Here is an 18,596-nt window from a genome sequence, read left to right on the forward strand (position 1 = left end):
CTAGAAGCTTAAATTATGTTCAATTTTTCTCCCTTCATACTTCAAAAAAGGTTTTATTCAGAAATAATGACCTATATCTTAATCTCTTGATTTACATAATTATTGACAATGTGTAAAATTCTACTAAATAATTGCTGTCTTTCAAGAAAATTGTTTCCTCTCCAGTGGAATATGTAAAAATCTTGTCCTCTCTAAACATTCAGGTGTTGATTTGGTAGGCTTTGAGTGTTCTACTGTGAAAAAAATCAAATGAACTACATTTTTATTCCAATACAAAATGGCTTCATGTTGGTGAAGGTAGTTGAATCGTTATTATTATTCAGCTCGTCTGTGTCACATGTGCAACAATACCTTCCAAGAAAGCACTTTTGCATTCTCAAATTCTCAAGCAAAAGCAGTTGTTACCTTGAAAACTACTCTTAAATTAGGACAGTGGAAATTTGACATCATGACAGATTTATGAGAGAAACATTTACAATGTACTTACTGACAGATTTGCAGTGTTCCCACCGAAATTGTGGGAAGGGAATCTTTCTGTAAGGAGATAGAAATGTTCAAGCTGGAGACAGGATTATTAGAAGCAACTGCTCGGAGGCCACTGTAGAGAGTGGTGCTTTTTATGCCAGATGTATCATCGGAGTGGCATAAGAGAGAAGAGGAACTACATCTAAAAAATGCTTGTTGGTGTCTCTAAGATCCCAGCTGTCAATTAAGTGCTCTTGATACTTTTGCTACAGTACAGGCTCTACCCGATGTCCCTGTGTCAGTATTGTTTAGTCCCATAGAGGGTGTGCAAGGGATGATAGCTACCTCTAGCACTCGGTTAGGGCTGATGCTTTCAAATCAATCATACAATTGTACATGACATTCAGAAAGAAGTCTGCCTAGTTCACCAGTTTATTTTAAGAATATGTAGGAGCCTAATTGTATTAACAGTCTTTGAACTTGTAGAGGAAGCAGAAAGATAACAATTTCAGGGATGAGACTTCCAAAATTTCTTGTGCTCTGTCACAAACATTGGATCTGCATATTGTCAGTGTTTCCATTCAGCAGATAGGGTGTGCAGTTTCGTAGCTCATCAAATAACATTTTCATCTAAAGGCTGAAGGGCATTGTGAGAAGGCTAAAATTCATCCTTAGATTTTGTAATAGTCTTTAGAGTGATACAACCCAGTGACTCCTTTACCTGATTAAACTGTTTTCCCTTTTCCCCCCAACCCCATCTGTTTCTTTGGTGTAACCTCCATGAATTCTTTTGGAATCTTATGAGGATGTAGGATGTAACTTTACATTTTAAGGTTGAAGTTCTCTCTGTAAAGTTAGTGTAAGGAAAAGTAGATTCTCTAAATGTATGCATGATTATCTTCTAATTCACAAGAAAGGGATGAGTTCATGAAGCAGGTCAAAAATACCTTTGGTATTCTGTTCCTTCACTGTGGCCCTTCTGGCTTCTTTTCAAACTGTTGCTTGGTTGAGCTTTGCCTTTTTTGACCTGAGTTTTTCAGATATTATTGAAATTCTTGAAGATTTGTTTTCAAGGCCCCAAAGTGGTGACTTTTCCTTGTGTTGGTGCAGAGATCAGCTATGATCTTGATATCCCCGTCCAGCGATGCTGGAAGCTTGGTTTCCAGCTTTTTACTACCTGAGCTTTGTACTATTTCTTTGAGTTTGAAATGTTGTTCCTTTCTTTGTTTTCATACAATTCTGGAGACTTACAATGACTGAAGGAGGAGCAAGCACTTGGGACTGAGGATTTTGATCTGAGGCCCATGAATACAGTAATCTTTGTTCAGCAGTCAAAGCATAGGCCGTATGTAAGATGGAACAGCAAAGGAATAAGTTTATAAGGACTGAGAAAGTGTCTCTGATGACTTTGATAAAATTCTGGATTTATGACTGAAGGTTATCCTGGCTTAAAAATCAATTGTCTTCACAACCTGGTTTACAACTCAGAACAGCATGGTTGGGCTTCCCACATGGCATAGCTGAAAGGACTGGAGAGTGAATATGGAAAATGTTAAGAAAACTCACTGTTGACACAGCTAAACATCTGTGGAAGATAAAGCTATAATATAAAAAGACATCTGTCATGTAATTATAATAGCAAAGAAAAACTACCTATCATAGAATAACTAAAAAGTATTTGGGGTTATTCTATTATTTTTAATTGCATCAGCTACTGTAAACTTGTCATTGATTTTTTTCATAAGTTTTCCCATGATTTTTATGATTATGATACTGACAACATTATTATGACTTATTCCAGAAATTGTCTATGACAAATCTTTAGGTGTAATTAGAGCAGGAAAATCAAATGTAATACCAAAAATAAAATCATTGTTATTTGTGTAAAACAAATTGCATTTAAACATGATTTACCTCAGGCAAGGTACTCAGTAAAACTAAAAACTCCATTCAATTCACTTCAGCTATAGAGAGACAGCAAACTGAGCAGTGTCCATTCAACAAGTATTTGAAAACCTCAGCTTGCACCTGGGCAGTAATTTTGATTTGGGAAGGCTGTGATAATATGGGAGAGGAACATGTCAGAAATGAAAGACAGAGACAATTAATTTCAATATCTTGATCAAATGAGCTTCCTGGCAAGAGACACAGATGTAGCAAGAAGACTGAAATCACTTGCTGAGCAGTACTGTTCCGGTAACACGCTGTAGTTCCCTGGATTTAGAACTCAGATTCCCCCTTAGCTCTGGCTTCTGTGTTTTCCCACTCTCCTTTTCTACTTCACTATTCTGAATTTTTTTTTATTTCTCAGGCATTTTAGCTCTTGTTTAAAGTTCTATCTTTTTTCTTTTTTTTTTTTTTTTCTCAAATCTTCAAGCAGCTTTTTGGTATATTCCATTTAGAATGCAGTGTGAAATAGAAATTAAGTGAGATCATAGGGTCTTTGCCTTTTACAAATACTTCAATAAACATTATTTTATGAAAGAATCATCCTGTGATTAAAACTGAAAACTGATTTTCATATTTAGTGTCCTTGGAGTGGAGACACTATCTGATCTGTACAATGTCTAAGAACTGGGTTCATCTTTTTTAACTCCTTTGTGTCTGCTATTGGATGCGCATGTTGCTCAGGGAGACAGTCTCTTCGTTGTATGCTCTTATATGCAGGACAGGTACAAATAGCACTTTCTGACCTTAATTTTATGAGTTTGAGTTACCAACTGCTGTGCATGTATCATACATGTCAGCTTCAGGAGAAGACAGACCAACATTGCCTTAAACTCTAGTCCACTTTAACCAGCCAAGAGCCTTTGTCTGATGCCTACCTTTAAAATTCATAGAATCATAGAATTGTTTGGGTTGGAAGGGACCTTTAAAGGTCATCTAGTCCAACCCCACTGCAATGAGCAGGCACATTGTCAACTAGATCAGGTTGCTCAAAGCCCCATCCAGCCTGACCTTGAATGATTCCAGGGATGGGCCATCTACAACCTCTCTGGGCAACCTGTTTCCAGTGTTTCTCACCCTTACTGTAAAAAATTTCTTCTTTATATTTAGTTTAGGTCTACCTTCTTTTAGTTTTAAACCATTACTCCTTGTCTTATCGGCAACAGGCCCTATTAAAAAGTCTGTCCCAATCTTTCTTATAAGCCCCCCTTTAAGTACTGAAAGGCCGCAATAAGGTCTCCCTGGAGCCTCCTCTTCTCCAGCCTGAACAACCCCAACTCTCTCAGCCTGTCTTCATAGGAGAGGTGCTCCAGCCCTCTGATCATTTGTGTGGCCCTCCTCTGGACCCACTTCAACAGGTCCATGTCTTTCCTGTGCTGAGGACTCCAGAGCTGGACACAGTACTCCAGGTGGGCTCTCACAAGAGTGGAGTAGAGGGACAAAATCACCTCCCCACTATACACTTCTCACATCTTGGTGTATAGTTATACTTCCACACCCACAATGGGTGGGTCAGTCCAAGTCAGACTCTCTAACTGTTAAGATAGATTAAGGAGAACTCATACCACAAAAAGGCTTAGAGCTCTTACTTTTTAACAGGAACCCTGAGAGGGTTAGCCATGTAGGGAAAAAATCGTATTGATCTGCGACTCTTCACCTGAGAACTGCGAAGTAAAGTTGTGCAAGTGTGATGGTCTTTCTCTTTTAATAGTCATTACTAATTAACTGACTTAAAAAACTGGCAAAAAGTATCGGACCTTGGAAATGACTGATTTATGATAAGTCTCGGTCTTTTATGTAAAAATGTTGCTGTGTTTGCTTTATTACAAAGTATGGTTTAAGTGAAGTAGAAGGAGGAGGCCAATTCTAAGAAGTAGGCAGTCACTTTGATTCAGACTTCTGTACTTCTCTGTGGTGATTCCTGCATATCTTGAACTGCTATAAAATGGTAAAAAAAAAATAAAGTTCAGATTGAGTAGAGATATTTTGAAGGCACTTGCAAATTACAGACTTTTAGTCTTTATATAAACAGTGAGAATGCCAGGTTAGGTGAACTTAAATCAAGTTTCACTTAAAATTTACTTTTCAATTCCGTATCTATGGAGTTAATTTTCGTTTGGAAACACGTGGCATATTTCCTCTCCTTGGAAATACCTAGTGCGTTCCACATATTCCCACCACCCTTATTGGCCTTCTTTCATTTATGTTGGTGCAGATAGGCAGGATAATCAAATAACATAAGCTGAAGTGCTAGTAATACTATAGTTTTCAAAGTAACCTATTCGGGGAATTACCACCTCAACTTTTTTTGAGTGCTTCTTTACATTCTTTATATTTTTTCATGTTTTCATGTTATTACAAAAGGAAAGCAATAAGGTGCTTGCCCACTTTTAATCAGAAAAGTGATTAAAATGTTTTCATTATAATTTCTCGTTATTTTAACAATAAAAGCTTTAAAAAAAAAAAAAAAGAAAACATCTGCCAGGTTTTGTTCTGGTATCTGTTATGATGCTGTCTGATATGTTGAGCTGCTGGTGATTTAAAGAGAGGGAAAAGTGACTTGTGCAAATCTCTCAGGAGACTGTGATCATTTGATTTCCAGTTTATTCCAAATGAAGAATATGCTAATTAAAACAATTGTAATATTGTTTCTGCAATTATTTGTTAATTATGATTGAGTTTATGAACTACTCCTGCATACTCAGTTCTCCTGAGTGTGTTTGGTAGGTTAGACAATTTGCCGGAGCAGAACTTCATGAAAAAACAACACTGGAACAATCAGTGTTATTTCAAAGCAAGTTGATTCTGAACCTTCACAGATCTGTATAGCAGCAACAGTGAGCTCGAGGCAATGCAAGGAATTGTCTTTTTCAACAACATCATGTATACCAATGTTATTTTTTCTACGGCTGTCAATTTAGTTGAAATATACAGTTGTTTTACAATCCCTTTGAATCATGAAGTATTGAAACAGTTCAATTCTGCTACTAGACTTCTCAGCAGAAGTAAAAATAACAAAACAGTAATAATGGGGCATTGCCAGCCCATGAAAGACAGGTATCAATTATTTGATGACTTTGAAGATCTATTAAGAAAGAATTTGTATGCCACAAATTGCCAAACAGCGAGAGCCCAAGCACATAACATGCTCAGTGCAACAGACCAAGAAGGTGACTTTTGTAGAAGAGTTCTTGAATGGGTCAAGATCAGGGGGCCTGAAGTTTAATAGATAAAAGAGGATATTTGGGTAGCAATTTTTAGCTGGGCAGGTGAAGGCCACATTTTAGAAATACTCTGCAGGAAGGTGTGTTGAGGCTGTAACACAGTACGAATATATTAGTCTGTGGAAATACGAGACAACGTAGCACCCAAATTACAGAACAGTGCGTGTGAGAAAACAGTAGGTCTGTTCTTTCCTACCATGTTTGTACGTCTTACTGATGAAGAACTTACCCACTCTGTGGAGGAGAGAGTGGGGAGGGAGTGTGTGCAAGGAAGCTGAGTCCAAGAGCTCAGACCATTTTTCTGTAGTGGCTGAAAACAAGTATTCGAGAAGGGACAGTTCGAAGCAGGCCACTCTCACCAAAATCAATACATACCTGCTGAGAGTGAGTCCCTTTCCAAAACAGAAAAAAGAGAAAGAGGTATCCTAAAAGCTCAAAGGAGAAATGTGAAGCTTTTGACTCCGCCATCCAATACTGAGGAAGTGTTTGAAATCATTGTCTGAGAGATACTTCTATTATGAAAAATATTGAGGTTTAGAAGTTTGTTGTCATGTGAAATCAAAGAGCAATGTTTCTAAGTTTTCAGTGAGAAAAGCTGAGAGAAATGTAGCACATTCTTACACCTTACCCACCCAAATCTTACAGTCAAGAACCACACCGTAAATGGGAGGAACCATCTACTTCCTGACTGACCACAGTGACCAGAGCCAGAAGAATGGGGGACTGGTATACCTAAAAGGCAAATGGCAGCTCTAATACCTTCGTAGGGAGTATTTAACATGTACAGAAATCTGCGGTGACCAATAGACAAATCCATTGCTGTGAAAGCATTGTTTGTTGTTTTCAGTATAAAGGAAGTCCAGGTATCTCCTATGGACCTCCCACTAGAGAGAGGTTCTAATGATTCACTGGATTAGGAATAAAATTATGGGTCTGAGGAGGTCCAATAGATTGTGACCTATCCAATGAAAATAAATTGCCATATCTGTCATTTCCGTTCTCAGCTCCCCTGGTCTTTGAAGAAGACAGGTGAGCTTACCAAATTGTCTCAAATGTAAGTCTTTTAACAGTTGGCTTGTTCTACAAAGATGTTGAAGAGATTCTCATAAAGAAGAATAAAAAACGTAGATGATGGTGATCCCCTAATTATTTCTCTGCATTCATACAAGTGTCCACTTCCTAGTAGCCTGTCTGAATAGCAGTTGTGGCTGTACAAAGCTTTTAGGAAATCTGCAATAGTTTTTTGCATCTCCTCTATCCCTACCCTCTTAGGTATACAGCCCTCCTTTAAAATGGCATCACTTTAAACTGCTGCATATTACAGTCCATAAATACGGATTATTCCATGCCATTTTTGAGCTTTTCTAGTTGCAATTCCCTGCCCTTTGTCACGGTTCTCTTTCTTTAGAATCAGTTAAGGCAAGTGAAATCTTCCTCAGCTTCATCTGATATTTCCAGTTGAAAATGGGAATCCCTAGTTGTGCGATTGGTAAATCAAGGTAGAATTCACAGCTCTGTCTGCAGGTGGTATATGTTCATATATCAGCTCACCTGGTATTTGCATGGGACTTCCCTGTTGATACAGATTCTGCCCATCTACGTATCTACAAAGCAGGATCACAGTGATCCGTTCTTTCCTTACCTGTTCCTCAGGTGAAATGTAAGCACACTTGCTTAAACAGCAGACGTACATATATGATACAAAGGTTAGATCTGGCTGATCTGAGTCCTCTAGTTCACAGGTAAACATAACTATTGATGTTTGTTCATCAGTCTTCCTCATGCTGGGTTAAACATAAGCAAATTAGAGCAGAATGAAGCAATAATAAGATTCTAGCCTGTCTTCCTTCAGATATTTCTGGTTTAAGGACCTGATGAACTTGTTATAACCTGTACTGAAGCATTTATTTCCTCTAACACTGTAGATAAGAACTAGTTAACTCTGACAATAGGTTCTTTCTAAATCCAGAGTATCTAATTACACAGTAAGGAAGTTTCATGTACTTATTAAAGATGTGCCAACAACTGGATCCAGTTCTCTGGTGAGGAGCAGTGTTCTACAACCTGTTACTCCTGATATTCTGATCAGGCTGTTACCTGAGCAGAATCTGGGCTATAAGTGATGGGCCGATAATGGGATAATTCCCACCAACGTTAGTGTATTTTCCGATCCCTTAGACTCACATTCTGTTTTCCTATTTACAGTTCCTAAACTTAAACGACTTTATTCATGTGTTTCTACCAGACTGGAGGTTTTTTTTGAAAGCTGTCCTATCTTAAATCCTTTTAGCTTGGTAAAGTAGTCCTTTTTATTAGACCATGCTAATATTTATTGTCATCATGCACATTATTCCACCTGCCTAAGAAAAAGTTATTCTCAGTAGGTGTAACATGTTTGAAAATCAGAGCAATTTGTTGCCCTAAGGGAGTATCCACCTGATGTGTTTCAGAGCGGAAAGCTGACCCTTACATTGCAGAGAAGTATCGTCCTTTTGTGAATGGTAGAATTCTGTGAAAGCGACTGAAGGCATTACCAGTACCTCCTTGTCATTGCACATCTTTCATAGGTGGCTGCCCCCAGATCTGGCTTCAGCAGAAGACTTTCTGTGAGAACTTTCTAATTGATGTCAAGCAAAATAAACCAGATGAACTCCACTACTCTACCCAGATTGGCACAGCTGATTTCCCTAAGCGGATCAGAGGCCATTCTTACAAACAACTCTGGCAGTGGAGCTGTTGAATGATACCTTCTGGCTGAAGAGCAGCAGGGTGGGTGGTAATGTTTTTTGTTGCCACAGATATTTGCTAAATGAAACTCTGTCCTCTGACTTTCAGGTGATGCTAGCAGAGTATGAATCATTCAGGATTTCTATGTGTAGCACTTACATTGTGTGAGGTTTTCAACCAGTTATGAAAGTAGGGGTTTTAATTAGATTAAACTGTATCTCTCTGTATCAAGCTCTGTAGTTCAGAAACAGAGAACCTCGGTTTCTAACCAAGAGCACTGACCTGTATTTGGAAATATCAAGGTAATATCTCTAGGGGAGCTTCTGACCAGCAACTGGTTGTTGATTCATACAGTTTTTTCTAATCATATTTTTAATTTGCATAAGCCAGAGAAAAGCATTGAAATTTTCTTACTTATATTTGCTCTTTTAAGACAAGGAGAAAGTTTCTCTAAGTTTTGTAAAATCCACTTAACTTAGATACTCCTGCAAGTGGCCTGAAAGAGGCCGGTTTGCAACTTTTGCCTCAAGCAGCTGCAGATGAATCATTTCTCTTCCCTTTTTTCAACTTGTCCTTTTAGCTCCTTAGGTACTTTTTGCTCTATGTTAGTAAGAGAGCTTAGTGAATGTCATTTGTGACAGAGCCTGAAAGTTGATAATTGTCTACCAAGTTAATCCACTGCTCTTCCATGCCTGAGCTATTGTAGTCTAATGTGGTTTTTTCCTATAACTAAATCTGAAATTGAACTAGTGCTTTTCTGCATCCTTGTAGCTTAATAAAGCTACATGTTGAGTTTCCTAGCAGTCATAGTCAATTCATAGCAGGCTAATTCCATGTTCCAAATGCACATATGTTTCTAAAATGTCCTGAGCTGATACCTGGGTTCAGCCAACCTTTCATTCTCTGTGTCACTCGCATGATCTGGCTTCTTAACTTGATGACTAGTTTAATAGAAGCATCCAACAATCATTACTTAAAATGCTGACAAGTTTTCAGTTCCTATCTAAGATAACCGTATCTGAGTCATCTAAAATGGGGTATATGCACAGAATCGCTTCAAGCAATTATTTATTCTACAGTAATGGTTTCTTTGAGAGGTATTGTCTAGATGGGTATCATCATCAGTACTCCTTGTCTGCTAATATTTGACCTCTAAGAAACAGTTCAAGTGCCTAAAGAGAGATGTCTAGACCAATTTGGACACTCTGAATACCCTTTCTGACCTCTTGATGCTTTCCCAGAAAGACCCAGGTTTCCAGTAAGTTGTGTGTCACATCTGTCAGCCCTTGTAGTCACCTTGGATATCTAAGTGTCTAAAACGTCCATATGTCACCTGAATCTGTACCCTTCTTTTCATAGAATCTGCCTTTCAGCACCCTGTGTGTGCCATTATTTCTAAAGTAACTACAGTTATTTGTGAAAAGTAAATATCTTTTAGATATTGTCAGTCTGTCTACAAAGTTAATAAGCTTAGCTAAATTCTTTTGTGCATAATAATTTAGTTTGATTTTAAGACCATTTATGTTTTGTGAATACTTTTCAAAAGAGTTTATATGGTTATCCTTTCGTATTTGCAACCCCTAAATAAATCATTAATATAGAGAATCTATTTTTTTATTCCTTCACTTTTCCCGCCCAGTATTAATAGCAAAAGAGATGTAGTAAGTTGCAAGCTTGCTAAAAGACCATGATTTTTAATGATTAGTTTCAAAAGAGTTACATGTAAGTAATTATATAAAATTTCAGTAAATGTTCCACATAGAGTTGGAAAACTTTGTGGTTTTTAATGTAATCTTCCACGACTGCTTGTATCTGTATCTAGAACCGGACTGTAATTCTACAGCCAGAGATACTTTCTAGACAGTTTTAATATTTATAAACTTTCTGTTCTCACAGCTTTGTTTCTCCTATCTAACAGGCAATTTTGCAAAAATGTAATGAGGCCGTTTGGGGTGTGGGGGGGGTGTCTTTATTTAATATTATTTCTTATGAGAGCACTGATTCCATTCTTGCTGGCTGTGAAACATAATTATAAGATGAAACAGAGCATAGATGAGCTTGTATGGGGAATGAGGAGATGAGAGACAAACTACTTTCTATCACATGTTAAGTAGCTTGAAAATACTGCTCAGATCAGAAATATATTCTTTATCAAGGTTAGGAAAGACAGAAGTGTATGATCAGTGTGAGCACTAGAATATGTACTTTGTATTCTTTCTACTTTTGTCTCATGTTTGGGAAAATTTAATTTTCACTTGGTAAATCCTTCCAAATACAAGTGATGAAATTGTTGAGCAACATCTCCTTTTAGAAACGGCATTCTGAAAATCATTCATTATTTTTCCAGTCTCTTTTGCCTCGACAGTTAGTAAGTTTTGTTCCCAGTTGGTGGAGGACTTTGTCGTTCCTTCTTTGCATTTGATACGTGAAATATCAGGAGTGGAACAATTAATGAGGTTTCATTAGAGTCTTCAACAAAAGGATATGGTTTCAAGAGCTCATCTGTCACATTCATATTGCTTTGCACTGATTTTGGTTATTAAGAGTCACCAAATTTTCCTCTTCTATTACTCTTCCCTGCTGTACTACATTGTCAAATTAACGTGTACTTTCTGAGCACAGTCACAGCCCACTCAACTGCTAGCTTTCTCCTGCAAGAAGAGATTGCCACAGAATTTCTCAGTGCAATTATATGTGATCTTTCTGCAAAATTACATTTTGCATCAATTTCCATTTATTTCTCAGAATTTCTTATGAAAGATTGCTTGAGTGTTACAAAGAAATACTCGTTGGTTTTTTTTTTTTTCTTTTTGCTGCATGGTAGAGTTGAAATATTCATGTAGAATTTTAGCTTGAACACGGATGTTGAATTAGTCCAGTGTTTCACATTATTTTATCTGCCTGCAATTTATAGTCCATAACAATGTTAAAATGTTAGTTTTCTGAAGGATTCTTATTTTGATGAGCAGGTATAAGTCAAATTCTTGTGCTGTAAAATGTGGTGGTTCATGAGAGGCTGTCATTAAGACGTCTAGGAACCATGCCTTATATAGTCACATAGAAAGAAATTCTCATGGAAACAGCATTATGGAGGTGGCAGCTGCAGCTCTATATTTTTGTCTACATTGAATTTTGCAGTTAAAGATTAACCCGTTATGTGATCTGTTTTAAAATTACATTTATGGCCGCCTCAAATACAAAATATACTCTACAAGTATGAAAACAAATTTCCAAAATGTACAGGAGAATCAACACATCTCTATAAGAGTTAATTTTAACTCTATTTGCACCAGATTACAATCCTATTGCTGAAATTTTGGGCAAGAACTGTATTTGGATATTATAATGTGCTTAGAATTAGCAGTAATTACCAACTAATATCCTTCCTCGCTGAAAGCTTTTTTCCTCATTAGAGGCTGGCAAGCAACGTTCGGAAAACTCCATATGGAACTGTCTTTACCCTGAATTCTTTCTCATATTTTGCAGTTCCTGATGGGTCAGTATGAACCAGATGAGTAAAACGTGGACAGTGAAACTGCCACAAAGGTAGCAATAGTAAGGCAGTAAAATCCTTCAGTACACAGTCAAGTACAAACTGCCATGTTAAGGGATTGAATTGGCAGTTATGAAGCTAGTCAGAGCAAACACATAAGCCACAGAGAATTTTACTGTGATTTCTAAGGGACTGTATGGCTTTGAGAGGCTGGTAATGTTGGAACCTGGGCACAGAGCCTGGAGACCGCCAACACCAACCTTGCAAACCACCTTCTGGTGGTTTCTTTAGATTTGGGAGGAAGCAGAAGGAGAAACAGCAATCTGGCTGGACACTGTTGCTCCTTTTCTGTGTTGTTGCTGGTGACAGTAGAAGCCCACGTTCTTTATTAGTTGCTTAGTAATCGTGTTGTTATATCTCCCACACAGGTCCATGATACCTTGCTATAACATTTACTAGAGTGAGAAAACATTGCACTGCCTCATCAAAGATATCTGCAGGCAACATACTGCCATCAAAGAGCTGGAGCTTGGTCAGAGCACCATGACCTTTGCTGTGTGAAATAATGCCTTCCTGAATGTTGCTCCTTCAGTTTTGAAATACTTCTAATTTTCTGTTTTACACCTTTTCTTGCCGATCATCCCATTTTATGATGTCACTTTGACCATACAACCAATATTATCAGTACTGGAGGTATTCTAGTGCGTCCAAAGCAACCTTTACCATGCAAATAAGATGACTTCTTTGCTTACTATTCTTCTATGAGAGCGTGCTCTCCAAATATTACTCAGCTGTGACTGTTAGTTTTATCAATCAACCGAGTGTGTGGAAAAGGAAGTTGCGAATACATTTTTGGGCAGATATTACACATGTGCAGATTGTGCTGCTAAAAACATATTTCTGGATCAAATGAAAACAGAACTTGAATAGATTAATAGTGCAGGTGTCACAATACAGTTGTCACCATAGCTATAGAAAAAATTGCTAGTGGATTTTTATTTTACATTAGAAACTTGTGCCATGGCAACAGCAATGCCTGTTAAAAATGTAACTCTGTCATTATAATTTATCTATTACAGCTCTCTTCATTACTATTATTAACAACTGTTATTCTCCTGAAGGTACTTTAGTTTTGAACATGGAATCTCTTGAGATACAAATGTGAATAAGCTGACTTCCAACTTTACATGAATGCAGAATTCACAGTATTTAGTATGCCCCTGATTGTCTTCGTGTGCTCTGTACTCTTGGAGTCAGATTCAGAAAATATATATGAGTTTGATGAAGCATCTGTGAAGAATAACTCTCAAATACTGAAAGTGAGAAATGGTATTCCACAGAGTTCTATATATGTATCACAAGCAACTGTGCTGGAGTGCACCAGTGTGTAAATAAATAGTGACTGAATTGCAATCTGCTTCCTTAAATGCCAGTTTGGTTGTGTATAAACTGGGGATAATAGCAATTTGTATCTGTGGCTTTGAGATTATGGCAGAACTGATTTTATTTGTAGTTCTGAACGTAAATGTTTTCCATGCAACACAGATATGGCAGTATCACAGTGATTTTCAGAAGTAATCCACTCAGATGGGTAAGCTGTATGTGCACTTGTAATAACACCAAAGATCTGTAGAAATGACATCTGTTTATGTTTTGGTATTTGGGATACTATTTCTAGGTAAAAAGGTAAGGTGGTCAGAAAAGCAGTATTTGATGAGGAAGCAAGGTCTCTTTATCTTGGCTTTGTCTTAAGATTACAAAACTAAATATTCTTGCAAAAGGAAAAAAAAAATAGTGTCACAAGCAGAAACCTTCTCTCCATTGGGATTCAATCCAGGAGCTTGAACTTCTCCACCTGTTGTCCCCACTCACAGGGCTACAGTACGGGATGCAATGCTTCTTAACCTGTATCATGACCATATACTATTTTTTCCTGACAACCCCAGTATTTTTCATTGCCCGGTATAGATGCGGTTTGCTGTGCTCAAAATCACGGGGTAAAGAAGGCATAGCTGTGAGATCTGTGCTTGCCTTCTTTGTCATATAATAAAGCTCTTAGTTAAAGCAAAAGGTATCAAAGAAAAGAACTGACAGCTGAGGCAGCTGAACACCACACAGGGAAGGTCTGTCTCTGCCAGAGCTTTTGTTATGCTGATCAAGACAGACCAAACTTTATCCAAGTAGTCATTAACAGCATTCTTTTTTCTTTTTTTTTTTTTGAATGCTGAATTTGAGACATTAGGGGTCTGACTTATAGAACTACTGAAGTCAAAAGCAACTATGCTTTGAAAATATTCTGTGTTATATGAGGGGGGGGGAAAAAGCGTATTTTAAAGAATTTCAAATTGGATGCCCAAAATTTGTGGATGTTTTCAGCATTATCTCCTTGTGCCTTATCTCCAGTTTATCTAATTAGGATGTTATAACATTACAGCCTCACCTTGTAAAGATACATGAATTCGTATTTGTGAACCCCTTAGATAGTGAGCATCATAAAAAATCTGAGGAGGTTCTGAAAATTTGATATCCCAAGAAGAATTTAAATGCTGCAAAGTAAATAGGTAATAACACCACTATTTTTGAACAAGGAGAAGAAAAAATGTTGAAGAGCTTCTCCTTCACTGAGCAAACTTCATTCTGAACACTAAATGACACAGGAAGGGTTTTTCTGAAAAATAGTAGGTGGTCATTTAAAAGGTGAAATATAGCACTGCTAACACATAAGCGGAAAGGTTGCACAGGCAACCTTCGTTTTCATCTTCCCTGACTTCCTTAAAGTGTGTATGTGTACGTCTTGATGCCCTGGGTATTTTGAAGATGAAAGTTAGACCTACAGTAGAATATATATATTTATATATGCACAATACAATAACTGTACTGAAAGATCAAGCTGAAAAGGTTCATACAATACACTTAGAATCTTTGAATCCATTGCAAACTTCTGCTACTTCAACTAGCAAAATAACCAAAAGTAATGTTTTGATATTCTGTCACTGCTCCACTGCTAGAAAGTGAGACACACACAGCCCCCTTCTATTGGTAACTACGTATATTTACTGATCACAGAAAAATGGGAGTTCTCAGAAACAACATATTTTGTCTACAGTAGTAAAGTGAAGAAAATCAGGGCACGAGACAACATTGGTGCTTGGCAGTCTGTACTGTTAAACTGTTGTGTGGGTTTTGGCGAGGTTTGGCCAATACCAAATACCACCCACCCAGACAGTAGCCAGACATAGCGCAAGTTTTAGCTGGGGCCAGAGGACATTCCCAGTAATTGTTTGGATGAGCCAACTCTGTCTTGAGACGAAGGAGAGTTTAGTTTAAAGGACATGAGTCTAGTGATTCCTTTAGATCTAACAGTTGTTGGACAGTTTTATTTAATAGCATACATAGCAAAGATATTAATGAAGATAATGCAGATACTAGTGAAATCCTTGCAATCCAGGTGTCTGTAAGCTTTTCTTTTTCATGATTTATTCTTCTTTCTTACTTTGTCCTGATAAAAACATTTATCTCTTAAGTGAGTTCCATAGGCAGTTTTAAGACTTATCTCTGGAACAGGAGAATAGGATTCAGGTCATGATTAAGACATCTAAATGTAGGTATCTGAATGCAAACTGGATATCGTCTCCCATTATAGTCATTGGTAGCCTAGTCAGTACAGTTAAGAGAGTACAGGGAGTTATTCAGCTGACCAGCCACAACGTACACTGAGTGGCATCACCCTTTGGGATCCACTGATCCTAAATATCCACTTTATCAACATGACCTCTGACTATGGTGGGAGCTTACAAACTTCTTCCCCATGTAAATTTTGGAAATGAGATGCCTTCATCTGGAGCAGAATCCCAGCTACTGATTTTTTCATGTAAGGGAAAAAAACAAAGACAATCATTATTTGTATCATTTATTTTTCATTTTAAGTTCACCTTCAAAATTGCAGACATACAATTAATTCAGCAACTTTCAGAAATCAACGAAAGTGAAAATGTCCCATGCCCTCCTTTTCCCTGTTTTCCCCCCCGCCCCAAACCAATTTCTCTGGCGTTATTGATTTCTTAAGCTCTGTCACATCCCACGTTCAACCTTTTGCCATAACAACCCACATCTTTTTAGTTGCAAAATGTCTTAAGTGTATATTCTAGTCAGTTTTTTCCCAAAGAAGTAGATTTTCTTAGGTTGCATTCCTGTTCTTGATTAGAATTTTATCATGCTATTTTAACAAATAAAGAAAAACATGTAATTTTACATTTTTAAGTGATTGGCTAGTAAAAGAGCTGATGGCGTTTTGAAGTACACACCAAAATTTTTCTGCTATCATTCATGTAATCAAATACTGCCTTATTTTAGAAGTGATATTTTGAGATTTGTGGGCTTTTTTTACAGGCAGATATTTTAGCAAATAGGGGGAAACCACTCAATTTCTTTGCAAATTATTGCATGATGGTATGTTCGACTCCTTCCTGGTAGCTATTGCTGTGCATACAGTCCTACAGTTACAGTCTACACATGAACATAAAAATTCTAGCAGGAATGAGATGGATGTATTTATCTTCAGTGAATTAGTTATAGAGATGCAACTGTTAGTGGGGTCACAGTTATTCTGACTAGAATATGCTAACTTAATGCCACGGGGTAGAGTGATGTTATTCACACCAACACTTTAAATGAGACAGCACGGGTAGAAAAAAGTCTCTTAGTTTTTTCTCCTAGTCCTAACAGCAACAGGCATAAAAAGAGCTATAAATTTCTAATAATCTACTCTGAAGTGTGCCAAAAGTGCACTTTTCTGCAGTTCTTTTTTTGTGTGTGCGTGCTAAATTGCATATAAAACTTGTTTTAGAAGGACTTGATTTTCTATTTTTTTTTTCAATGGTTACTATTACTCTGAATCTATTCTCACAAGTTCCCAGAAATAAAACACTCAGATCTATTCTTTAGAGGCTATCAGTAAAAAGGCATCATAGTGTAAATTCACTATTATTATAATGACTATAAAAGAAATATTACTAACAATACTCCTGACAATACTGGTTCTTCATGTGTTTTACTACCTACAAACTAACTAGCTAATTCATCTAACCGGATAATATGAACACATTTCAACTCGATAACAAATTAAAAGAGACACCATCAAGTTGATGGAATAGCAATGACCTATTTTATTTTATAAATTAGTTTTTCCTGGGATTAATGTGTGGCACTGAGTGCTTTTGGCTGTTTTTCAACCAGTCAAGATAAAATAACCAGCCAGGATACAATAGTCAAGTTTAAGGAGAGAATTATTTTTTAAGAGACTAATAAATCAATTCATGGCATAAGTGTCTTTGTTTCTGTACGTAAGAAAGAACCAAGCAGCCAATACAAAAGTCATTTTGCGGAGAGTAAGGGTTTTGTTGTTTGCAGTATTCTGTCATCCTGGTTTTTTTACAAGGTACTTTCTGATTTCAGAGCATCTTTGCCAGGGAGAAACATCCACTGAAAGTGAGCTTCCTGAAGGACACCCTGCTGAACAGTTTGCAGGTTTACTTCATGGATCGTCACCTGCGTGTGACCCACCTGATAATCCACTCCAGCTGTACAGCAAAGCCAACCAGTGCAGCGGGCCACCAGAGAAAAGCGTCTTGAGCAAGAGCACAGTGCAGCAGATACAGCTACGGAAAGAGAGCAACACTGATCCTCCAGTGAAGAAAAAAAAGCCACCAGTTGTAAACAGAACCATATTTCATACTAAACCTAAACCAGTAGAAAATCATACATTGGTTGGCACGTCAGCAAGGATAAGTGAACAATGGGTTATTACCACTGGGGGATTTGTGGAGCGAGCGTGCACGCTTGGGAGAATACGATCTTTACCAAAGACTTTGCTCGAAATGCATTTGTGCAAAAATGTTTCGAAATCCGATTCTAATCTTATCACCCATCCACCAAATGACAAAAAAGCAAGAAGCAACTGGAGTGAACCCACACCAAACCAACAGTGCTCCAAAGGGAATTCGGAGAGAACACCTTCTTTCACATCAGAATGGGAAGAAGTAAGTTTTGTTCAGTTTTAAGTACGAGCAAATATATGGTATTGCGAAAATGCTGTTACCGTTCTCAGTTTCAGAGATGGAATAAAAAGTGCATCATCCACATCACAAATCCTCAGGGGGTATGTCATAGTGCATCGTAGTTTGACAGCTGGCACAAAATGCAATGCACTTCCGTTCAAAACGCTGCACACTTAATTAAGTCTATTGTTTCCATAGTGAATGAAGTTAACCAGAAGTAATTCAACAATTTGTTACGACATTGAAATTATTTTCTGCTAAAGCCCTCACCACCGACACTAATAAAATTGGTAAAATTCGTTGTAGCTATGCCCATTATTTACATATTTGATTATTTCCTACCGCGGCAATGCCTGCTAGCAAAAGGCAAGAGAAAATGGCAGTAACGGAGAGTTTAAGTTGTTTGGGTTGATCATGCATTCCACAAACCCTCCCTGTGTAACATATCCCCTAACTGGTATATAGTCGCTGTACACAATATACCTGACTCCTGTGTGAAGTGGGAATACACTTACAGCTACAATGAATTTGTGACTACTAAAAGAAATTTCCACACTGAGTTTGTAGCTCACGTTTGCTCATACAAAAGACTTCGTTTTAGTTTTGGCGCTAAATTTAAAATAATTTTTACACACATTAAGTTTTTTGGGGATTTTTTTGCGTGTCCTGTGCTACATTTCAAGA

At 37.5% G+C, this 18,596-nt stretch overlaps 1 protein-coding gene across 8 annotated transcripts in view; it reads left to right on the forward strand.

The window, feature by feature from the left end:
- ANKS1B (ankyrin repeat and sterile alpha motif domain containing 1B) overlaps positions 1-18,596 on the forward strand; it is a 448,571-nt gene that overhangs the window by 203,715 nt on the left and 226,260 nt on the right. For all 8 annotated transcript variants that reach the window (XM_063322734.1, XM_063322727.1, XM_063322733.1 and 5 more), the window contains one exon: positions 17,311-17,894. In XM_063322734.1, coding sequence (XP_063178804.1) covers positions 17,311-17,894 — 584 coding nt within the window. The remainder of the gene's footprint in view (positions 1-17,310; positions 17,895-18,596) is intronic.

This window comes from Chroicocephalus ridibundus, chromosome 1 (genome assembly GCF_963924245.1).
Source record: "Chroicocephalus ridibundus chromosome 1, bChrRid1.1, whole genome shotgun sequence".
Classification (NCBI taxonomy): Eukaryota; Metazoa; Chordata; class Aves; order Charadriiformes; family Laridae; genus Chroicocephalus; species Chroicocephalus ridibundus.